This window comes from Manacus vitellinus, unplaced genomic scaffold, assembly GCF_001715985.3.
Source record: "Manacus vitellinus isolate BGI_N305 unplaced genomic scaffold, ASM171598v3 scaffold_24_pilon, whole genome shotgun sequence".
Lineage (NCBI taxonomy): Eukaryota > Metazoa > Chordata > Aves > Passeriformes > Pipridae > Manacus > Manacus vitellinus.
Window position 1 is genome coordinate 5823835 of NW_021939798.1, and position 20028 is coordinate 5843862.

Consider the following 20028-nt stretch of genomic DNA (forward strand, 5'->3'; position numbering starts at 1 on the left):
TCATGATTGCCATACACTCATCCACCTAATTAAAAAAAAAAAAAAAAAGAAAGAAAACAGGAAGGGTCAGTCTTCTAAAAATTGTTTCCACAGCATATCCAGGGTAGTGGAAAGTCACCAGCTCCGACCATGCTGCAGTGCACAAGCTTTGTGCTTATTAAATTAAGTGGCTTTGGTATACAATTAATACCTTCGTATTGCCATTGCAGGGAAGACTTTGCTTAGGGGCAAACAAGGCAAGCCACGTAGATCCACTAAGCTTAGGCAATCAGCCACAAGGAAGCTTGTCAACCACAGAAACCTCATTTTATTGTAAAAAAACTTCCTCATCTAAGTGCAAAAGCTTCAGCTTCCTGCAGCAGCTGCTGTCTGAACCCACTAGAATTCGTGTTAAAGAGATAATTCAATCCTTGGGAAGTATAAATATAGAGCCTGTTAGTTTAGTTACTTCATCCTAAAGGATTTCTAATCATATCCAGAAACTGATCTTTGTCAAACTCTTACATAAAAAAAACCTCAGATTTCTTTCATCTTTAAGACTTTTGTTCTGTCATCGAGAATCACAGCTCTAGCAATTTCACAGAAAGTAAAAGGGTCTCATTCTTTAACACTAAAAAAGTATTAAATCTGAGGTACTGAACAAATTTAATGGCAGTGTGAGCTGTAGGCTCTGCACACTTGGAGGATGCTTATAAAAAGAAGAATGTTACAGTTACTGTGGAAATAAGGGGAAGAAAGATCTTCAACAGAAGCAAGAATCTGACAAGCTCCATACAATCTGAGGAATGAAAGCTATTCAGTTTTCAAATGGTTTACATTCATGTTCACCAGTAGTAACGAAATTAAGTTGTCTATATAATGACCCTTGGTTCTATGTCACCCTTTGCTGATTTATTACCCAGAGCTCCAGCCATAAATCCAGGCAGTAATTAAAAGAAATAGTGTCTCAGTGGGAGTAAATTCTGGTCTTAATTATTAGCTTTCTTTGAAGTGTTTTCTTTGAAACAGCAATATTCAGATCCTCATTTCATGACCTGGTTATGTCCAGTGTCCAGCTTAAACAGACATAAGCTTAAGAAATCTTCTCCCATTAATAGAATAGCTTCTTTTTTTTTTGAGGAATGTATGGCATTTGTAAATAGCTCATTCTTTATATCAGTATTTTACACTTCACCTTTAAATGGCAAATCTTTTACATCTGGACTCAATCTGAAGGGTCTTTTCCAACCTAAACGATTCTGTGATTCTCTGTTAAAGTCTCAGAAACTCCCCAAACAACTGACCTGCTTATCACATTTCATATGCTATTTATACCAGGCAGATTTCCACATGCCTACACAGCCACCCTAATTCCTCAGTAATGCCCTTTCCTCACACACCTGCAGTAGGCTCGGAACTGAAGATTATGAAGAAGTCTATCACTCGTGATGTGAAGTCAAAGGCTGTTTGCTGGCTGCCGTGGACAACAGAGATACTGTGCCGGTCTCCATAGCTCGCCCGGGGCATCCCTCCTTGGAATATAATGTAAGGAAGCCTTAGGAGAAAGAGAAAATTAGAGTGGTGTGTGCTGAAGTGAGGAGTGAGCACAACTTCCAAGACATGAGGCAAGTCAAACTCTGTCAAAAGGCTTTTATGGTGTTACTCTAAAGGGCTGCTATGGCATTGTGTGCTACCCCCTTTAAATGCCTTTAAACACGTGAGAGTGAAGGGATACACCACAAACTCACCCATTTTTTGTTGTCTGCCAGTAAATCTTGGAGATGGCCTTGCAAGGAAAAGGACCTAAGAGAACAGACATTTTCTGTAATTCAAGAAGGGCATCTTTACGTAAGAAGTTGCTTATTCTACTTCACCCAGGTCACCTCACCCTCCACGTCAAGGGCAGCCACCTGAATTAGTAGGCACCAGCATCACCTCCCTAGACCAAGCCACATCAGAAAAGTCTTCTGGGACACACTGACCACAGCAAAACACAGCTTAGACTCGGGGGAAGCCTCTGATGGCTAACAGGGAATGGAAGTGCTGCTGGAGAATCTGATTAACTAGAAAGGATTGTTGAAAACACAACCATTCCTGAAACTAATGTACAGGTGATAGAGCTTTAGAAGCTTCTCTGTGCTTGAAAAGATGAGGTCATCCCCATTTGATGGGTTTCAGCAAATCAGAGGCTTCATTTCATCACTGCTCAGGTCATCAAAAAATACACTCAGCTCACTATTAATTACAGAAGATCCAAGGAACTCCTGCTGAACAGGACACCCACTGAAACAATGAGCTGAATCACCATCACCTTTCTTCGTAAGGGGCACTAATTTTGTCAACACACTTGCTCTCCATGTTCTGGCCAGACTTCAACAATGTAAACGAGTTTCAAATCCAAGAAAAAAGCTGGACTGAAATCTCTTAGTTCAGGCTCATGACCCATTCAAAAGGCAGCTCTGCATTTTGCCATTAAACACTAGGGAGAATGTGACTTGAATATCCCACACAAGCACAAAATTAGTTTGAGTTTTCAGAAGTATGCTACAATCAAACCTCACTTACTGACCATAAGGCACAGTGTTTTCCAGAGGCTCCGGCTGCCTGTTGTCACTGGATACTGGCCACTGGGTGTAACTTCCATCGTAGTGACAACTAATGAATTTACTGCCATCCCTCTGCCAGTAGAGGTTTTCCAGTTGCTGAAAATAAAGGCATACAATGACTGCTCTCCAGAGAGCTGTTACCCCCCCTCAAAATCAACTCTTTCTTACTAAAAAACCAGCTTTGTCAGGTTCTCCCTGCACCTACTTGTCTTCAGGGTGCCCTGAGAGGTGAGAGCCCTTCCTCCCCAGCTGAACTGGCTCTGGACTGAATTAATACCTGGCTGCCCAGGAAATGGTGTGTCACTTTGTTATTCTGCAGGTCCCAGAGGACAATCAAACCCCTGCTGTATCCAATCAGGATCTGGTCAGGGTTCTTAGGATGTTCTCGAAGGGCTTCTACCAATTCACACGATCTCCTGTTACAGTTATCTTCTGGTACCCTGCAGAAGAGAAAACCAAGAAAAGCTGATTCCAGGCACAACCTAAAATGACTGTATTAAAAGGTGTAAGAATGAGAAATTAGGCAACAAAAAGTTCAAACAGGTAAGCGCAGTCTTTCCACAAATCCTTCAAGCAGCAGAAAAATCTAATGTAAGACCTCACACCAGGTCTGCCACATGGACATGCACCCAGTCCTATTTTCTTCAGGGAAAGGCCAAGGTTTACAATGAATTCCAGGTCTGGATCCCAGAAGCGTAAAGACAGTCTGAATCACCCACGCTATTGCCTTACAGAATAAAGGGAAGATGGAAATGTCAGTAGGAAACAAAGACATGAAGGAGGACAGTTTTCAGCAGCACTTGAATCTCCAGAGTGATAAAATCTTCATTTGGACAAAGCAGCATCAGAAGTTCTGCCAGTGGTTGAAAAAATAAACACATAATTACAGCTAAACATCAACTTTTTTTTTTTTTTAAAGTAAACACAAGGGCACAGGGTTTGCTGATTTACCCCAAGTGCCTCCTGTATCACTCTGCCCACATGCTGGACCTCCACAGTGACAGCACAGGGTTGAGCAGGACAGAAACTGTTACTGAACACAGCAGGACCCAAAGTCACTTTCGGAGGAGTCACGCGGACCTGGACAACGCTTCACACAACAGCGAGGCCCCAGAGGGTGATCTCGGGTGACATCTGAACAAAGGATGTGTCTGCTAACGGGATTCCACCCCTGCCCAGCCCTGCCTGCTCGCTCACCGCTGCAGCACGGCCTCGGAGGTGATGGTCCTGTCCTCCAGCACCTGGAACGACGGAAGCTCCACCACGAAGATGTTGCCGCTCTCCGTGCCAAGGTACAGGACTTCCCGTGAGGAATGGGGAAGGACAGCTGTTATCTGGGTGGCACTCGGGGGAGACCTGGGGAGGCAGATGCAGAATTTAAGAGAGCTAACAACTCGACATGGACGTTTCAGAGAGTCATGGAATCATAGAACATGCTGAGTTGGAAGGGACCCATCAGGATCACCAAGTCCAGCTCCTGGTCCTGTGCAGGACACTCCAAAAATCACACATTCACAGGTGTCATTTGTTCTATAGGCAGAGATTTTGAGCCAGGCATGGCTCTTTTGAAGGAGGAAAACAAGCTGGAAGACAAAAGACCTTTGACAAGCACATGGACAAAGAACCAGACACCTTTTCACAGAACCCTCTCTTCAGTGTTCCTAAAGCAGCTGAAAGTAGCTCACCTAAAACTGGTAAAATCAAGTGAAATTCAAACCATAACAGTATTTTAAACTCTGACCTAAGAGGTGCTTAGATTTACCTAACCTTAACAGCTCCTATACTCACAGAAGTGGATGCACAGTATTTTAAAAAATATCACCCTTTGCACTGGTTCAACACTCTTAAAAGCTGAACTCCCAGGCCCTAGCCAAGTCCTGTTTGGTTTCCATGGATGTTCTTCCAAAGGATTCAGAGTAAGAGGCTGTTAAGAACAGGAAAGACTCTATCTTAAAAAATAGTAGAATTGTCTTACTTGCTTATCCCCAAACTGGCTCAAAACCCCTGTTGTGGCTTACCCTGGTGGCCCCTTCAGGGTGAAGCGATGCTCCTCCCGCAGCTCGGATGCTCCTCCGTGCTGCTTCAGGCTCCAGAGATGCAAACTGTTGTCATCCAGCAATGTCACCAGCTGGCACTGAAAAGCCACACAACATGCTTTTTTCCAGAATCACAATATTAACTGTAACACAGTGAATTTAGCAGTAAAGTTGCTGCTGTTTGTAATTCTCTGCTAAAACAGGACTGGGGAGCCGGCTCAGCTCTTTACAGCAGTGGATAAACATTTGCAGCAATGGGATTTGGGGGGTGGAGGCAGACAAGAAGTAGCCTAAAGGCTAAAAACCCAGGTATACAGGGCAGAGGCACAGGTTATCACTGAGGGGGATGGCAAAGCTTCAGGCTCCTGGAGAAGATCAGCCAGGGCTGTAAAGCCCAGCAGTGCAGCCACAGGCTGTATCTCACCTCCTCCTGGCTCAGCACAGGTTTGCTGAACACACCCCAGCTTTGGGTGGGGCTGACACAGTCTGCTACACCACACTCCTCACATTCTTCGTGTCCAACCTCATTCTGGAGGGTTGTGTCAGAATCCTTTTATGAGCCCGGCCCTGCTGGCTGGATGTTCAAATTGAAGCATTTTACCTGCTGCAGCCACACCTGGTGCAACACTCCCCATGGGAGTTTCAGTTTATACCATTAGTTAAGCAAACAGACACCCAAAACCGCCTCAAGAACTAAATCCCTCTCATAAAGAGGCCACTTGTGCTATACTGGGGGCATCAGGCAACAAAGTCTGTGGCCAAGACACCAGTCTGACAGTCAAGGGAAAGGAAAGTGGTCAGACAGTCACCAGACAATTGGAAAATTCTGCTTTCCTATTTTTAGTTTGTGGCAATAACTGTTCAGCAATCCCCAGGAGCAAGATTCAATACCCCCAAACACAAAGGCAACAAACTTAACAGCAGGCAAGGAGCAGTGCTGTTTTGAACTCCTGAAAATAATTAAATCAGCTCAGCAGCAGCTCCTGTTCAGTCTGTCATGCAGAGGAAAGATCACCCAGCCCTACTGAAAAAACAGAGGCTGCAAAAAGAAAAAAAAAAGGAAAAGGAAGTCCTTGCTTCTGCAGCAGATTGCTTGAACTATCCTGGTCTTATTACCATTCCCACTATGTTGCTGGAGATAAATGACTAACAGTTATGAACAAGAAAGCTACTCTTTAGTTTAAAGCTTCTTTTTTAGTTTTACCAAGCATCTCCACAGCAACAAGCACTGCTGAGAGCACAAAATACACTGGGATGAACCTGTCCCAAACAAGCAGCATTTGAATATACTTGGTAATAGGAGCCCAGTTTCCTGGAATAAAATCAACACCTGTTTAAGAGAGATCTACATAAGTCACAGAGGTACTGAAAATACACTTACCTGATCAGGTATAAAGTGAATCTGCATTACAGTGTTGTTTTCTTCATGTAAACCCATGAACTCCACCCCAGGAGCACCGTATCTGATGAGTTGGTTGAGGATCTACAGTATTTAAGGTGACCCACAGCCACAATTAATTGATAAGAAGCTTGCTAGCAAGCAAGAGGAAAAAGAGATTAGTTTGAAACCATGTTTTACTGTTGGTGATCTGGACTGAAAGGAATCAGTGCAAATCTCCTTTGATTTTACATGCTTGTGGCAGGTTATGGAGAACACAGAAGTCTACTTCTTCCTTCCAGCATATGCAGAAGAGGTGCCTGGACCCTGTTTTTTCTCAGGGATATTTCGTGGTTTCCCAGACACTCCAATCCTGCTTAACTAATTTGTAACCAAGAGACAGATGGTTACTGCCTGCATGTGCAGTCCAGCCTCTGAGCACAAACAACACCAGGAATGAATGATTAAGCTGGCAGAGACAGCACCAACTTTTCCTTTCTGGGCTGGGTGATACGCCTGTTTTACAACTTGCCTAGCTGGTACCGTGCCATGGGAAACACCTCAGTGCCTCACATACACACAAAAATCAGACTGGACATCGTTGGCTAAAAAACAAAAAAATAAAAAAATTACCACCTTCAATGTTTAGATCTTTAATTCCTGGATGGTCAAAAACTCAGGAAGCTGAAAGCATTTCTGAGTTTAGCTTTAACCTTTGAAATAGAATTGCTTCAGGAAAAAAAAAACAGGAACCCTGCCCCAAATATTTAAACAACCCTGGAATTTACAACATGAAGGATTGCTAAACTTAGGCCAGATCTAGTCTGACCTTCTGCATAGCAAAAGCAGAGTCTTGTTTAATATCTGCATCAGCTCAGCTTCTGGTTGAGCTGTAGCTCAGCTCTCGGAAGGATAATCCCACCCTGATCAGACCAAAATCACATTGAATCTTGGCAAACTCTTTCAGCGTTCCAGTAACCTTTGCCTGCAAATTTATACTTAGTTTAACCTTTCAAATGTCTTCAAAGTCGCACGTTCTGACTGGGTTGGAGAAATCCAGCCCAAGCTGTTCAAAAGATACAGTTTGATGGCTCCTGATCGTGTCCCGATGGCCATAAGGCGGAGAAATGGGCTATAGCCCAGAGCACTGGGTTGGTGGGGAAATCCATGCTCCACAGTCTGGCAGAGAGAAAGAAAAATCATCAGCAACAGCATGTTTCATGGGCTCTGTGGTACAGAGATAAAAACCAGCTGGTACATATGGGCATGGCAGTCTGAAATACAGCATGTGAAGTCAGCTTTTACTCTTGAAGAGTGTTCAGACACAGGTTAGATTTGCTGAACAAACAGCCTAAGGACGAATATATTCCAAGTACCCCTGGCTCCACAGGCAGGATGTGCAGAAGTATAACAGAAATGAAAGAGAAATATCCTGAAAACAGTAGCCTAAGCAGCTCTTGATGTTAAGATTATAAATAACTCTGCATAAGCACAGCTTAGTCAGTCAATACAACACGCTCCATCACTCCACATCAACTTCAATTCTGTAAAGCAACTGCTCAGCACAATTTCAAAGTCTGACACAAATACTGAGTCCTGTAAGACCAGCTTTATCTGCTACATTCCACAGAGGTCAGCCTTCCTGACCTCTCCTGGTGACTGACATCAAGAAATGGTGCAAAGCAATGGAGAGCTGTGAGTGACCACCAGTGCTCATCAAGGAAACTAAACAGATTTACTATGGGCAGTCAGGAAAAGTAATGTAACCCATAACCATTTTCCAGAGAGAACACAAGGAATGCTGGAATTTAATGAGAACAGGAGCCTGCTAGGCCACTTCACACTAATTCAAAGCCATTTGGGACTAAAAAGATGTCACTGTCATAGGGAGCAGTATAGGTTGCTTGGCCTTAGTGGTTTCCCTAAAGTACAATTCACCAAGAGGAAGATTTGGAGCATGTTGTACACCCCAAACTGAGCACAGCTGGTGGATTTACAGGCCAGGGAATAATATTCTGCCATACTTACAGGATGCAACCAAGCTGCTTGGAAAATAGCTCAGTCAGGTATTTAGAAGTGCTAATGTACGGCTGTTACCATAGTTTAGGCAAAACAAGTGTGTGTGAGTTCACCAACATACAGCCATGTAAAAGAGGGGTTGGTGAGCCCAAAGATCAATAGGGCTACTTCCTGGAAAACACTGTTATCCTTACAGGCCCAGCTTCTGGAAAGTACCTTCTTCTAAGGCAAGCTAGTCAGCTGCAGAATAGGAATTCATTACCCTCATGGTTAAAAGAAAATAACAAGCAGAGAACCCTCCATCTACAGAAGCAAGCACTTGCACCTCACTCCCATCCTCATTTCCATCTTGCCTTTGAAGCAAAGCTACCACATTTTATGCTTTATTCAGCCTAAAAGAAACACCTGGACTTTATTTCCTGCATAGTGATTTCCCAACTTAATCCTCTGCACAAGAATGAAATGAAGCTGGTTTCATTTCTGTGGTCAGGCCATTAGCCTGAGGTGCTCCCAGCTGCTGCAAAGTACTTTAATGCCCTTTTACTGTTCCTACTCAAAGACACAGGCAGAGGAGGATACAGCTTACTCCATATCTGCCAGTTTGCTCCATTTTTAGCCATTTGATCACAATTTATAAGCTGTAAGAAAAGACCTCCTTCCTCTAAACATCAGTTACCCCAGTCTGAAATCCTCTTAGGGGAAGATGAGCCACTTTAGCAGATATAAAACTGGAAATACTGAAGCATTTCCCAGTTTTCTGCTTGCCAACTCATTAAACTGGGCTAAAGAGTAGTTACTAACTTTTTATCTTTTACAGGTAGTAAACTAAGATTAATACTACCAGCTCCAAGTCCACTAAGTTTACTTCCTTTTATGATAACTTAATATTCAGCCTTACTTACTCATATTCTAAGAAGGTTATTTAAGTGTTAGGTTTGATTAAAAACAAATTTTGAGAAGTCAATCTTTTTAATATCACCCTTGAAGTTGTTGCTAACCAAACTTTGCATAGTTACACATATAAAACTTCCTAGAGGAGACTGTATGAAATTAGGAATTTACCTATAGACTCAGAATTGAAACAGGGGAGTTTCCAGCACAGGCAAAGAGGAATTGCTCTGTACCATGACAGCTACTGAGACAACACAGAAAAGCTTCCTAATTATCAACGTTGTGGGAGGATGAAGCTATGGTGTACAATTCTGGGAAGAAGATTCAAGGTATCACATTATCTTAACAAGAAATCAGACATTTAAATGAATCAGGTGTAGCCCAGGCAATAAACACCACTCCAATCCACTCTCACCCAAAACAAAGTGAGGAACTTGTTAGGGAGACACCAGTGTAACTCCCCTGTTTTAGTTTCGACTTGTTCACAGTCACTGCACTGTCATGTTATCAGCACAGGTAGGTGTAATTTTCAATGACACATCAATTAGAAACTGTGATTATTCCGAGATTTAATCCAGTCCAGAAGATAAAGCTTTAGCCTCAGAAAATCATGACTTATACAATACTGTACTGCCTGTTAGGGAGCTGTCAACACTAGCTTTAATACTGGCCTAATTATATCTTGGGTTTGATGTGTTAATTTGTAAACACATTAGACAAGTCAATAAAGCTTTAATTTTCAAGTATGAGACCTATGAACTGCATAACCAAGTGTGCATCATTCAGTAATAATAATAGGAGGGTAATTTTTTCTCCAGGTTTTCATTCAATAAAAAATTTGAAGTACCCCCCTCATTCCACAGGCAAATTTGCAAAAGAGAAGTATCAGTAACAACAACAGTGTGCTGCACAACTTCTCATGGACCACAGCAAATGTACTAATGGTTTCTGATAGCTTTGAATCTCAACCAAGATGCCCATAAGAGGTAACAAAGACAAATGAATGACATAAGAGGGAGTTGCTTCCACAGCTGGGCAATAAAGGCTTCAGGGTGGGTTTGGGGGCTGTATTTGACACCACCAGAGCCAGGCATTCACATTCACTGTCCTGATTACCCAGATCTTTTCCTTGTGCTTATTTACACCCAGTTGTTAAATCACAGCAAGTCAGCTCTCCGTGGCCTCCTTTCCTCCCCTCTCTGGGGCAGCTTTCATCAGGCAATCCTTTCACCTGCTCAGCAGGTAAACCCCACAGGGGGGGAGCGAGGGGGGCAGGAGGCAGCAGAGGTTACAATGGAGCCTTTCAGCAGAGCTGAAAGAAGAAACTGGAGTGCCCACAATGTGCCCTCCTTCTCAAAAGGGCCTTTGTTTCTTGGGGAAAGGTGGGAGCTTTCGTTTTCATTTTCCTCAGACCACAGGTTTGTCAGACTCTGTACAAGTAAGGCTGATGTCAGCAGCACTAACTAACAGAGATGCTTCGTGTCAGTCACATTTACTGCAGGAAAAACGTGGCCAAACTGAACAGTTGTTCCCAGCCCACACTAAAGCTGTGCCGATGAAATTCAGCTCTGTCCTCCTCCTTTCATTTCTCTCTGCTTCTCCTCTCAGGTTGTTTTATGACAAAGCAGAGCCAAACCCAAGCACAGGCCATACAAACCCTGTCCCTTTGTTAAGTCGCCTTTTGAAGGAACAATGAAGCCCGGATGTGCTGACCCCCCTTTGCACAGACACCAGTTCAGATTTCAGGTAAGCCATCCATCCATCACACCCATCAGCAGACGGGCAGGAAGGCTGAAAACAGGGGAAAAAACACGAAGCCATAAATTAAATGCAATGCTCCCAGTTTGGTAACGTTCAGCTGTAAGACAGGCTGGTTCACCTGTGTGTTACCCATCATCTAGTCTGACAATGCCAGCCTGAACATGTTCATTCTGCAGGGCTTGGACTGAGCCAAAGGCATCCAAATACTACTTCCAAAAGCAGGATAAACTTCAAGAAGTAGACTGCCAAGTCCACATACCTTATCCTTCATTCTATCCACTGAACTAAAAACAGATTCTCACAACAGGTACACACAAGCATGGGAAGTTCTTACTCATACAGAGAAACAGATATGCAAAGCTCATTGACTAACAGAGTTTAGGAAGGTGTTTTTTGAAACAAACAAATTTGAAGAGCTAGTCCAGTGGTCAATCAGTCCTTTAAAACCATCTGGACCACCTCTTATCCAGAACAGAAATGCAAGAGAGAAACATTGAAAAGATCACAGCCTATTTATACCTGACAGAATAAACAAACAAACAAAAAAATCATCCACCACCAATCAAGTAGACTTTTTAAACTGAAGTCCATTACTAGGTCAGTGTGGTCAAATACATTCCACAATATTAACACTAAACCTGTGTGGCAAAATGCATTTATATTCAACTTCTAGGTAAAATGAGGGCAGGAATCCCCAGTGCTTTTAAGGTACAGACCTTCCATTTAGTCATGACCCGCATCACACACTGAAGAGGTGCAAATCCACCGTGCAATTTCTCTGATCAGCAACTTTATAGTCCCACAAAGTATTTCCCAAGCAGGTTCTTAACCAGAAGTCTTTCAAAGACCTCAAATAACAAGTGTTTAAAAACCTGCTTACCAGCACTAATGTGCTTGCTTTAATAGCACATTAGACAAGGACAGCCTTGGCACACAAAGCACTATGATTCTTGCCTCCTTGGAGCCACAACCTTCAACAGCTCAGAATTAAGGTCTGACTTTCCCAGACCTTCTCAGTCTACCTAGCTGTGAGTAGATGTTTATTGGATCAAAGGGGAGAGGCTTTCAAATGACCCATTATCTCTGGAAATACTGGAATGGGAGACACAAGACTTGGGAAAAAAAATCCATGATTTGTATGCAAGAAAAAAAGTATAGTGTAAAAGATTCTGGTATAATGTTCATTCCCTTGTGATTCTTATTAGAAAAGAACAAGTTACTGTCGCTTAAAGGTGCAAATGCATTTTACAAGGCCTTTAATTACTAAGCTGTTAATCAAAGCAAACCACTGGGAAGTGTCCAAAGTTGTCTCCCCAGAAACAAGATGCAATATTTACCTTCAGGACTGAATCAAATGGAGTCACAAATCCCGATGTCAGCTTCTAATATATTTGGAAGTTTCCCTCTGCTGCAAAAGCTAGTTCTTTCAACCCTGTTTTGCATCATCCAAATTAGTCTGTCTCTGGCTGGGGAAGTTTAGCCAAACATTCTCATAAGAAAAAGGCATATTCAAGGAAGGGACATCCCTGAAGTGGCAAAGATTTTTCCAAGGTGTATATAATTTTATATGCTTATAAGCAACTCTGACCCATCCCTGGGATGTCTTTTCTGAAGCTGACATTGCATTAGCTACGCAAACAGCTCAATCCTGGGCTGCATTTACTGATTTTTCTACTGCATCTGCACTAGCATTTCCTCATGGAAGCAGGCAGAAAACAGACCTGAAGAACTCTTGAGTTCCTCAGGGAGGGAGGTATGCATGGAATTGCTGTTGGTTAGTACCAATTACATTAAATCATTTATCTCAAGTTCCACTTTAAGGATCTATCTACACTACAATTCTAATGATTCAAGGACGCTATTTCCTAGGCTGATTTCATTTATCCATTATACTTTTCAGCAAAATTCCGTTTAAACCTTGGAAATACAAAACCTACAAACATATTTCTGCTCCCCAATGAAGGTGTAAGTAGCCATTAGCCCAGCAATGATTCAATACCAGGCATTTACAGAGATGAAAGCACTATGTTCCTGGCCAGGACTCAAAAGAAAAATGCCCAGAGTGTTGGATAGATAGCACAGCCATTGCCATTTCTTCTTCACAAAGGGAAGGAAAAAAACTAGATACTGATTCAGACTAAGATAATAGAAATTCATTATTAATGGCCACTATGCATCCCAGGTGCTTCCACAGCCTTTAAAATTCACATTTAAAAACAGAGGTATACTTGTAAACCAAAAGTATAATCAAGGACAAAGAACTCTGGTTTCAGCTGCATCACAAGCTGTGGTTCATGTGTATCTCTAGAAAAATATTTACTTTCCTAGCAGTTCCACAAAGACCACCTCTAACAGAAACAGTCACAGTACATAGCAGGACAAACTACAGACCACTCACAGCATATAAAAGCTGCTGTGAAGATCTCTTCTTTCAGCAAGTGCCACTTAACAGCGTGACAATGTCCTTTCTCTTAAAAAGGAAAGCCAGAATGGAGAACATGCTCGTGAGCTTAAACAAAACTACTCAGGCACGTCGGGGGGCGGGGGGAAAGGACAGAATCAAAAAAGAGAACAAACCACCTCTCCTAAATTTAACTTTTCCACCCACACTCAAGTAGTTTATCCTTGCATTTACAGGGCACAGAGGCTCAGGATAGATTTGCCTCGCACACATATGCCTTGAAGTCTGAGGAAAGCACCACCGTACCTTGTTAAACTGGAAAAGGTCGCGTTTAAGCCTCTCTCGCACTGGGTCGTGTCCGGCTCTTAAGAACCTTCTCATCTTCCTTGCTGTAGTATCTTGGCAACAAAAATCCTAACGAAAGAGAAAAGCAAAGCCATGTAAACAAAGGCAGCCTGAGCAGAGGAGCAAGCAGAAGTGGGTTATTTATTTTGGTTTAGCAGGTAACAAATCAGCCAGAGCAGACTGAGACAACACTGCTATCGAGTGACTAAAACCTGACACCACCACAGCACAGCACCTCTGCTGCAGGACTCCACAATGCCATTTTCACATCGATAAAGAAAGCCAGTGCAGATAAAATAGGAGGATTTGAGAAGAGTTTTTACACTTGGCCATTTTGCTGTCGCTTCGGTTGACCTTACCCAAAGAAAAGGCAAAACTGCAGTATTTGCGTAAATATTGAGACAAACCCAAGGGCCAGCTCCGAGGTTCAGGCATTATTGACTAGCATCACTTTTCACCCCAGGTAACCTCCAGCTTTTGAGCTAAAAAGAGAAAGAATCACACTTTCAGCTTGCTTCGTGGGTAGGGCAGAAAGGGCGCTGTGCTTCCTGCAGGGGAGCTGCATTAATTATTAACTTGCTTTTGTAAAATATCAAGGCCAACTCCCTGCTCAGGGTGGGGGTAGGGGAAGGAAATCTCGCACCTGAGGTTCACTGTGCAGCCAGCAACACAAACAATTCTGTGTGTCCCACTGCCTTGTCTCTCACAGTGACAGGAGGATCCAAGCAGGATAAATTAGACCTGACTTTACAACCCAGCAATCACACTGGGGGTACCAGGCTACAGCGTCCTATTCCATACAGCTCAAGAGGTTGTCACATCTCCCCTCTGCAGAGGTGCTAAGTGATAAGTAAAATGCTGCCAACTCAAGAGCAAAGGCTTGAATCACATCCTGACAATTTACCCTGGTGTTAAGTGCTCCTGCCCTGGCCAACTCTCACTAACTCCAGTTTCCAAAGTACAGACACTCCAGTCAGGATTTTATTTTAATTTGTTGGACAGGAAATTACAGCAATTGGCCAGCTACTCTGTATACAACACACATGTGCAGTGGGGGCCAGAACTTCTGAGGTGCAATGAAAAATCAGAATGGATATTCTACAGTAGCCCTTTGTCAGAAGGGGAACGTGCACACCTGCAGCAAGGTGGGGAGAAGGAATGGAAAAGAGAGGACTAGGAGCACCAAAGGGACTGTCAAGTGAACAGAGGGCCCTGGGTCCTTGTTCCAGCCATGGGACTGGAGGGTGACGGAGGGAAGGAGCTTCCACATCTGTACAGATGTGAGTAGCACAGCTGGAAACAAGGTGGCTATTTCTGTGCTCCTGCCAGTAATGATGACCTTTGGTTAATGATTCAAAGCAGTCATTCCTGAGGAGCTGGAATTGCTTTTCAAATGGTCTCTAGCAAGGCCTTACACCAGCTGTGAAGGTCCAAAAGAAGGAAATGGTGTGATAAACAGGATGCTCTACAGGCATATTTTGAGAACTCCTTTTAGAAACTCCCTGAGCTTGAACTTGTACCCTTTTGTTGCATTACTGCCCTTTTACTTTCCTGCTTACACTCCAAAATCTCCAGCCACCTGCACAGCACTGCCTGGAGCTCACCATGACTGCAATGCAGCCCTGGTTCAGAGGACCAGAAAATCACATGAGGACCAATCACCTGAGTCACTTCCCCAGAATCACCAGCATCCAGGTGACTAGAAAATCACCTAGGTGACATTCTAGTCACCTAGAACCACTAGCAGCACCAATTACCATGGAGAAAAGCAGCTCAGAGCAGGGCAGGTACAGATATCTGTGCTTGTGAGCCACCAGCACACGCAGAGGTGATGAACGTGCACAGAAACAAATATAGCAGAGGACCCAAAAAAAGAGAGAAAGAATAAAAGTGTAGTTTACTCGGAAAATAAATCCTTCTACAGTGATTTAGTACCTCAACTGAAATTTCAAAAATTCTATCAGATCACAAGTCTTCCTTCGCCAGACATTCCTGAGAGAGGGACATATTTACACAAAGCTACATTCACTCTAAGTTAGCAAAAGTTACAGAGCAGTGACAAGGTGCTGTGCTATGCAGGGAGAACATATCACACCCATGTATAACACACAACTTGCCCTCAGCCAGACAAGGAAAGGAAAGTGCCAAGGAGACGCACCCTTTCCCGCTGTCAATCAATATCCTGGACCTGTTAAACTAGGCAAACCCACAGAGAAACTCTACTAATTACCCTCCCCACTTTAGAAGAAGAGACCTCAGCTGTGCCAGCAGAGGCAAATTCTGTGTTAGGAGCAAAGAAAGAAGAGTGGGCTTGATTTGACAGAGACACAACTTTATATTTAACACCTTGCTAGAATGTTTTATCCTGAAATATTAATTGCATCCAGAAGCGTGCTGTTTGAGCCTGCTTATGCAACAACTCCCAACATTCACACTCCAGCCCACAACAACTTGTTCAACAGGCTAAGGAGCACAATAGCTCCGAATCAAGCAGTAACTCAGTTGAAGAACCATCATCCTGGAAGGCTGATGTCCATTACGATCAGAGGAGGCATGAAAAGAGTCATTTCTTATTGAGTGATATCAGGGTTTCATGCCTGACCAAAGAACTGAGCGTCTGAGTATGGGGGGAGATGAGGGGAAAGGCAGTTTTGAGCAAAGAAGGAACAGCATCCACTGCAGCACAGGTTCTCCAAGCAGAATTACTATTACAAGTTTACAAGGCTCTTGTCAGTGCAAAGAATTTTGGCTTTAGTACAATAAGCAAGTATCTTTTCCAATGCTACAAAAAAAGAAAGATTCCACAATCTGTATAATCTTATCTTCCAGATGCACATTTACATATTAGCAGACCAGTTTCTCTCCCACACACCTTTGGTGTCTTACATAAAACTCCAACCCCATGTGCTCTGCAGTTGTCTGCCAGTCAGCATTTACAACCATATGGTAACAGTTGTGGCTACCAGTAGCCAGAGAGGAATTCTCCAGTAGCCTCTGAAGCCATGCCAGGTCTGCATGTATCTAATGTTCTTATTTTCCAGGGAAACAATTCTTTAGGCTTTCAAAGATGAGTCTCTTACCAGAAACTATGTGCAACATTCCCTTCTTCTAAGATGCATTGAGGACAGCTGTTTAGAGGCAACAATAGCCCAAGGCTGAGTCAATCCCAGTTTTGCTCATATTCAGTCCATGGACACCTGACAACAGAGCTCAGAGTGCCCTGTACATCGAGCTCCTGCTGTAGTTAAGTACAATGAGGTACAATTTTTCACCTCATTTGATTAAACCCAGACACAAAACAAAATCTCTTCACTATTCATAGAGAAATGCAATGAAAGCACGAGTTTCAAGATGATCCTGTTTCCAATCACAGACTAAGAGGCAGTTAACATCAAAACCAGATTTCATTCTGTCTTCCTTGCTCGGCTCTGTTCATTTCAGATGTGTGAGACATGGCACATGTACTTTACCATAAACCCTGACAGACCCTACATTCAATATTCTACAGAAAGCCAGATGCTTCTTCCCAAGAGAAGCATTAATTGTTCCTCACTGTTGAGTGTTACCAATCCCTTCAGAGCTCCATGTTTTGCTTTGGCTCCATTGCTTTTGCACACAGCAGTGTATCTTGATGCCCATGCACACTCTGGATTTTCTCCATCAGCTTGGCATAGGCTGGAGGGGAATTACCCTCTCCAGAAATTTGTTGCAATTTTTGGTTACGTCCTCCCATGAGAGTGGAGTTTCCAGCCAAAAGTAAAAGAGAACCAATGTTGGAAGTCCCAATCACACAAGTTAATCCAGTCTTACAAGAAGAGAAAGCCCAGGTCAGGATTTTTTACTATGTAGACAGTATTAAGTGTGGATATGGTCTCAAGTTAACCCCACAACAAAAACACATCCATAATGAGTTTATATTGCTCATGTAGGGGAGTTGCAAGGTACTATCTGTGTGCTTCCTTGGCAACCTCTACTCAACTTGAACGGGTTTTCAACGGGATATGGTCCAAGAGCTTTCTTTTCAAAACACCATCAAGTATCTCAAGAACTCTTAAATCCTGCCTTGCTTTAGGCCTCCTTTTCATTCCTTCCTCAGCACTCCTTCCTGCTTACAGGTCCTTAAAGGGAGAACTTCTATCTATGCATCTGATAACACTTTTATCAACCCTGCTAAAATAAAAGAGGCCTTATCAACCAGCTTTGTTTGAGCTACAGGCAGTTAGTGCTCCTGGGTCACCGCCATGGCCTTGTCTGAACCAGGTTTTTTCCTGCACCCAGAAGTCTGCCTTGTTCCTGTTACCAACACAGTCAGCAACAACAGAACAGAGGCTGGATCCACTGCACAGCAAAAAGCTATTCCTTAGCACCAGTGATCTCACACCAAGAAAAATCATCAAAGCATCAATTAAACACCAAGCTTCTCACATTTATCGATTCCGGGCGCCACTGGACGTGACTCAATGTGAAATTACAAGTTTAAGAACAAATTTAGCTTGACATCAATGAAAGAAGGCCTAGCTGTTCTTTAACTGTTCATCTCTACCATTGTGCTTGCCCATGACACACTGTCAAGACAGATACTCATGAAGAAGGCACAAGCCAAGCAGAACAGCTAAAACAAGGGAAGCTTGGAAGTGTAAGATACCACCTCCTTTTCCTAGGATAAGGAAGATGCTGTAACATGAATCTCAGTTTAGTGAGACCATGCAGAGATCCCTCACACAATACAACTGCTGATCCACTGTGACTGGCAGTTTCATGAACAGGAGAGTGTTCAGGTGTACCTTGCATACAATAGTCAGAGAGGTAAACCAAAAGACCCTCCTGAAAAAAGGACTTATTTTGGTGAACCTGGAGAGCCAGACAGTGAAGTGAACAATGAGCAGACTGTGGCAACACCACGTGCAGGTGGCCGCCCTCCCAAAGCTCAGAAAATATTAAATAAAAGATCAGAGATCAATTCTCCAAGAACTCTTGGGAAATAACTGAGAACCAATCACACAACTCGGGCAAGTTCACGTACTCCACAGCTTTGTGCCTGGAGTTACCAGGAACCGCCCACCTGCAATGAATTTACGGGTTGTGCAAACCTTGTGTGTCATTATGACTCCTATTGTGCTCTCCTTGTCATGGGAGCATGACAACACCAAGTTTCAAAACGCTACAGCAGAACAAAGTCTTTGCACTGAACAACATTATTGCAAATGATGCAAATCTCTTTGTAGGCTTTGCTGAGAAGCGTGAATCAAAGAGAAGAGTGGCTTGTAACTTTGGAACAGCATTTTACACACAGCGGGTCAATGGAGTAAACCACAAAAGCATTTGCTTCTTAAAGCAACACAAAGAGATCCAGCTAAAAGAAACTTTTATATGGGAATCAGAGTTTCCATACCAGTTTCTGCACAGAAACCAAACTTTCAGCTACCACCAGTCCCTCCTTTGATATTATAAAGAAAGATCAGGGTACACACTTTTATTGCCATGTAGTAACTGCAAGACATATGTTTAAAACCTCTGTTACTCCTTGACATTTCTCAAGCTTCTATGTCAGCCAAGAAAAGACACACCTCTTCCATAAGCAATTCCCAGGAATAATTGTGTTACCATACCAGAAAGTCGCTAGAAGATAGAGGGCTCTCAACTGGTTTAACTCCTCCAGTACTTTTCTTTGGTCAGCTGTTACAGCAAATGCAATTTGTTCAAAACCAAATAAAAGACTCTCCTCAGCACCATTCTAAGAAGATGTTTGAGAACTCTTCTCCCTTTCCAATACCACAGACTCTATGGAGCCCCTTGTGAGGCTACAAGTGGATTAGAGACTGCTCACTACTGGCAGAGATCATCCTTGTCCCTTCCATGGGCTGGGCTGTCCTTACAAGGAACGTGCCAGGATGCACGGAGAACCCCTGGGACCTGCCACCGCTTTGCATTCCGCTTGCCAGAAGCACCAGCTTCCCGAATCAAAGCTAAAATCACCAGGCAGCTGCTTTGGGCACACAGCTTCACCTGGGACTTGGTAAAGCCAGATATTCCAGTTGACTGAAGTGCTTTCAGATGACTACAAAGAGCAGCATTCCCCACCAAGTAAGACATTACAACGGACAGCTTTTACTACTACAATCTCAGAGGAGCTGTCCTCCTGTCTTGTCACTGTCCCCACATCAGTGTAAGGCTTTGTATCGTTGACTACAGAAACACAGAACCTGCTTCGCCTGCTCTACACCTTCAACAACACTAAACACAAACACACAAAGCTTTCTCCAAAGCCTCACCTCCAGGAGAGATGTCAGCAACAGCCTGTTCCAATGGCACAATGAAGGGCAACCCGAGCCAAACTTGTTTTGCCCTTTTTGGTTCACCTGCTTGCAGCCTGTTAACAGCACCGCGGTCCCTCACCCATGAAACTCTGACAACTTTGGGGAGGAAAAAGAACTAGTAACACGATGCATCTTAATACAGGCAGGGATTTGAAGGGGAAAATAAAAATAAATAAAGAGAAAATGCTAACAGAGAGTCCCAAGGGAGCCCCTGCAGCTCTCGTTCATCACATCTGCTCGGGAGCAGCTGGACACGGGCAGGGGCATCTCCCACGGCAGGCGGGGAGGGAGCAGC

The 20028-nt window shown here is 43.4% G+C and overlaps 1 protein-coding gene across 2 annotated transcripts in view; it reads right to left on the minus strand.

Moving 5' to 3' along the window:
* LLGL2 (LLGL scribble cell polarity complex component 2) overlaps positions 1-19787 on the minus strand; it is a 32005-nt gene extending 12218 nt beyond the window's left edge. For both annotated transcript variants that reach the window (XM_018073367.2, XM_008926929.3), the window contains exons 1-10: positions 19689-19787; positions 13378-13485; positions 7081-7178; positions 6003-6084; positions 4604-4719; positions 3783-3941; positions 2863-3025; positions 2549-2681; positions 1728-1782; positions 1380-1534 (exon numbers count right to left, since the gene is read on the minus strand). In XM_018073367.2, coding sequence (XP_017928856.1) covers positions 1380-1534; positions 1728-1782; positions 2549-2681; positions 2863-3025; positions 3783-3941; positions 4604-4719; positions 6003-6084; positions 7081-7178; positions 13378-13452 — 1036 coding nt within the window. In that variant the 5' untranslated portion in view covers positions 13453-13485; positions 19689-19787. The remainder of the gene's footprint in view (positions 1-1379; positions 1535-1727; positions 1783-2548; positions 2682-2862; positions 3026-3782; positions 3942-4603; positions 4720-6002; positions 6085-7080; positions 7179-13377; positions 13486-19688) is intronic.
* Positions 19788-20028: the final 241 nt, after the last annotated feature.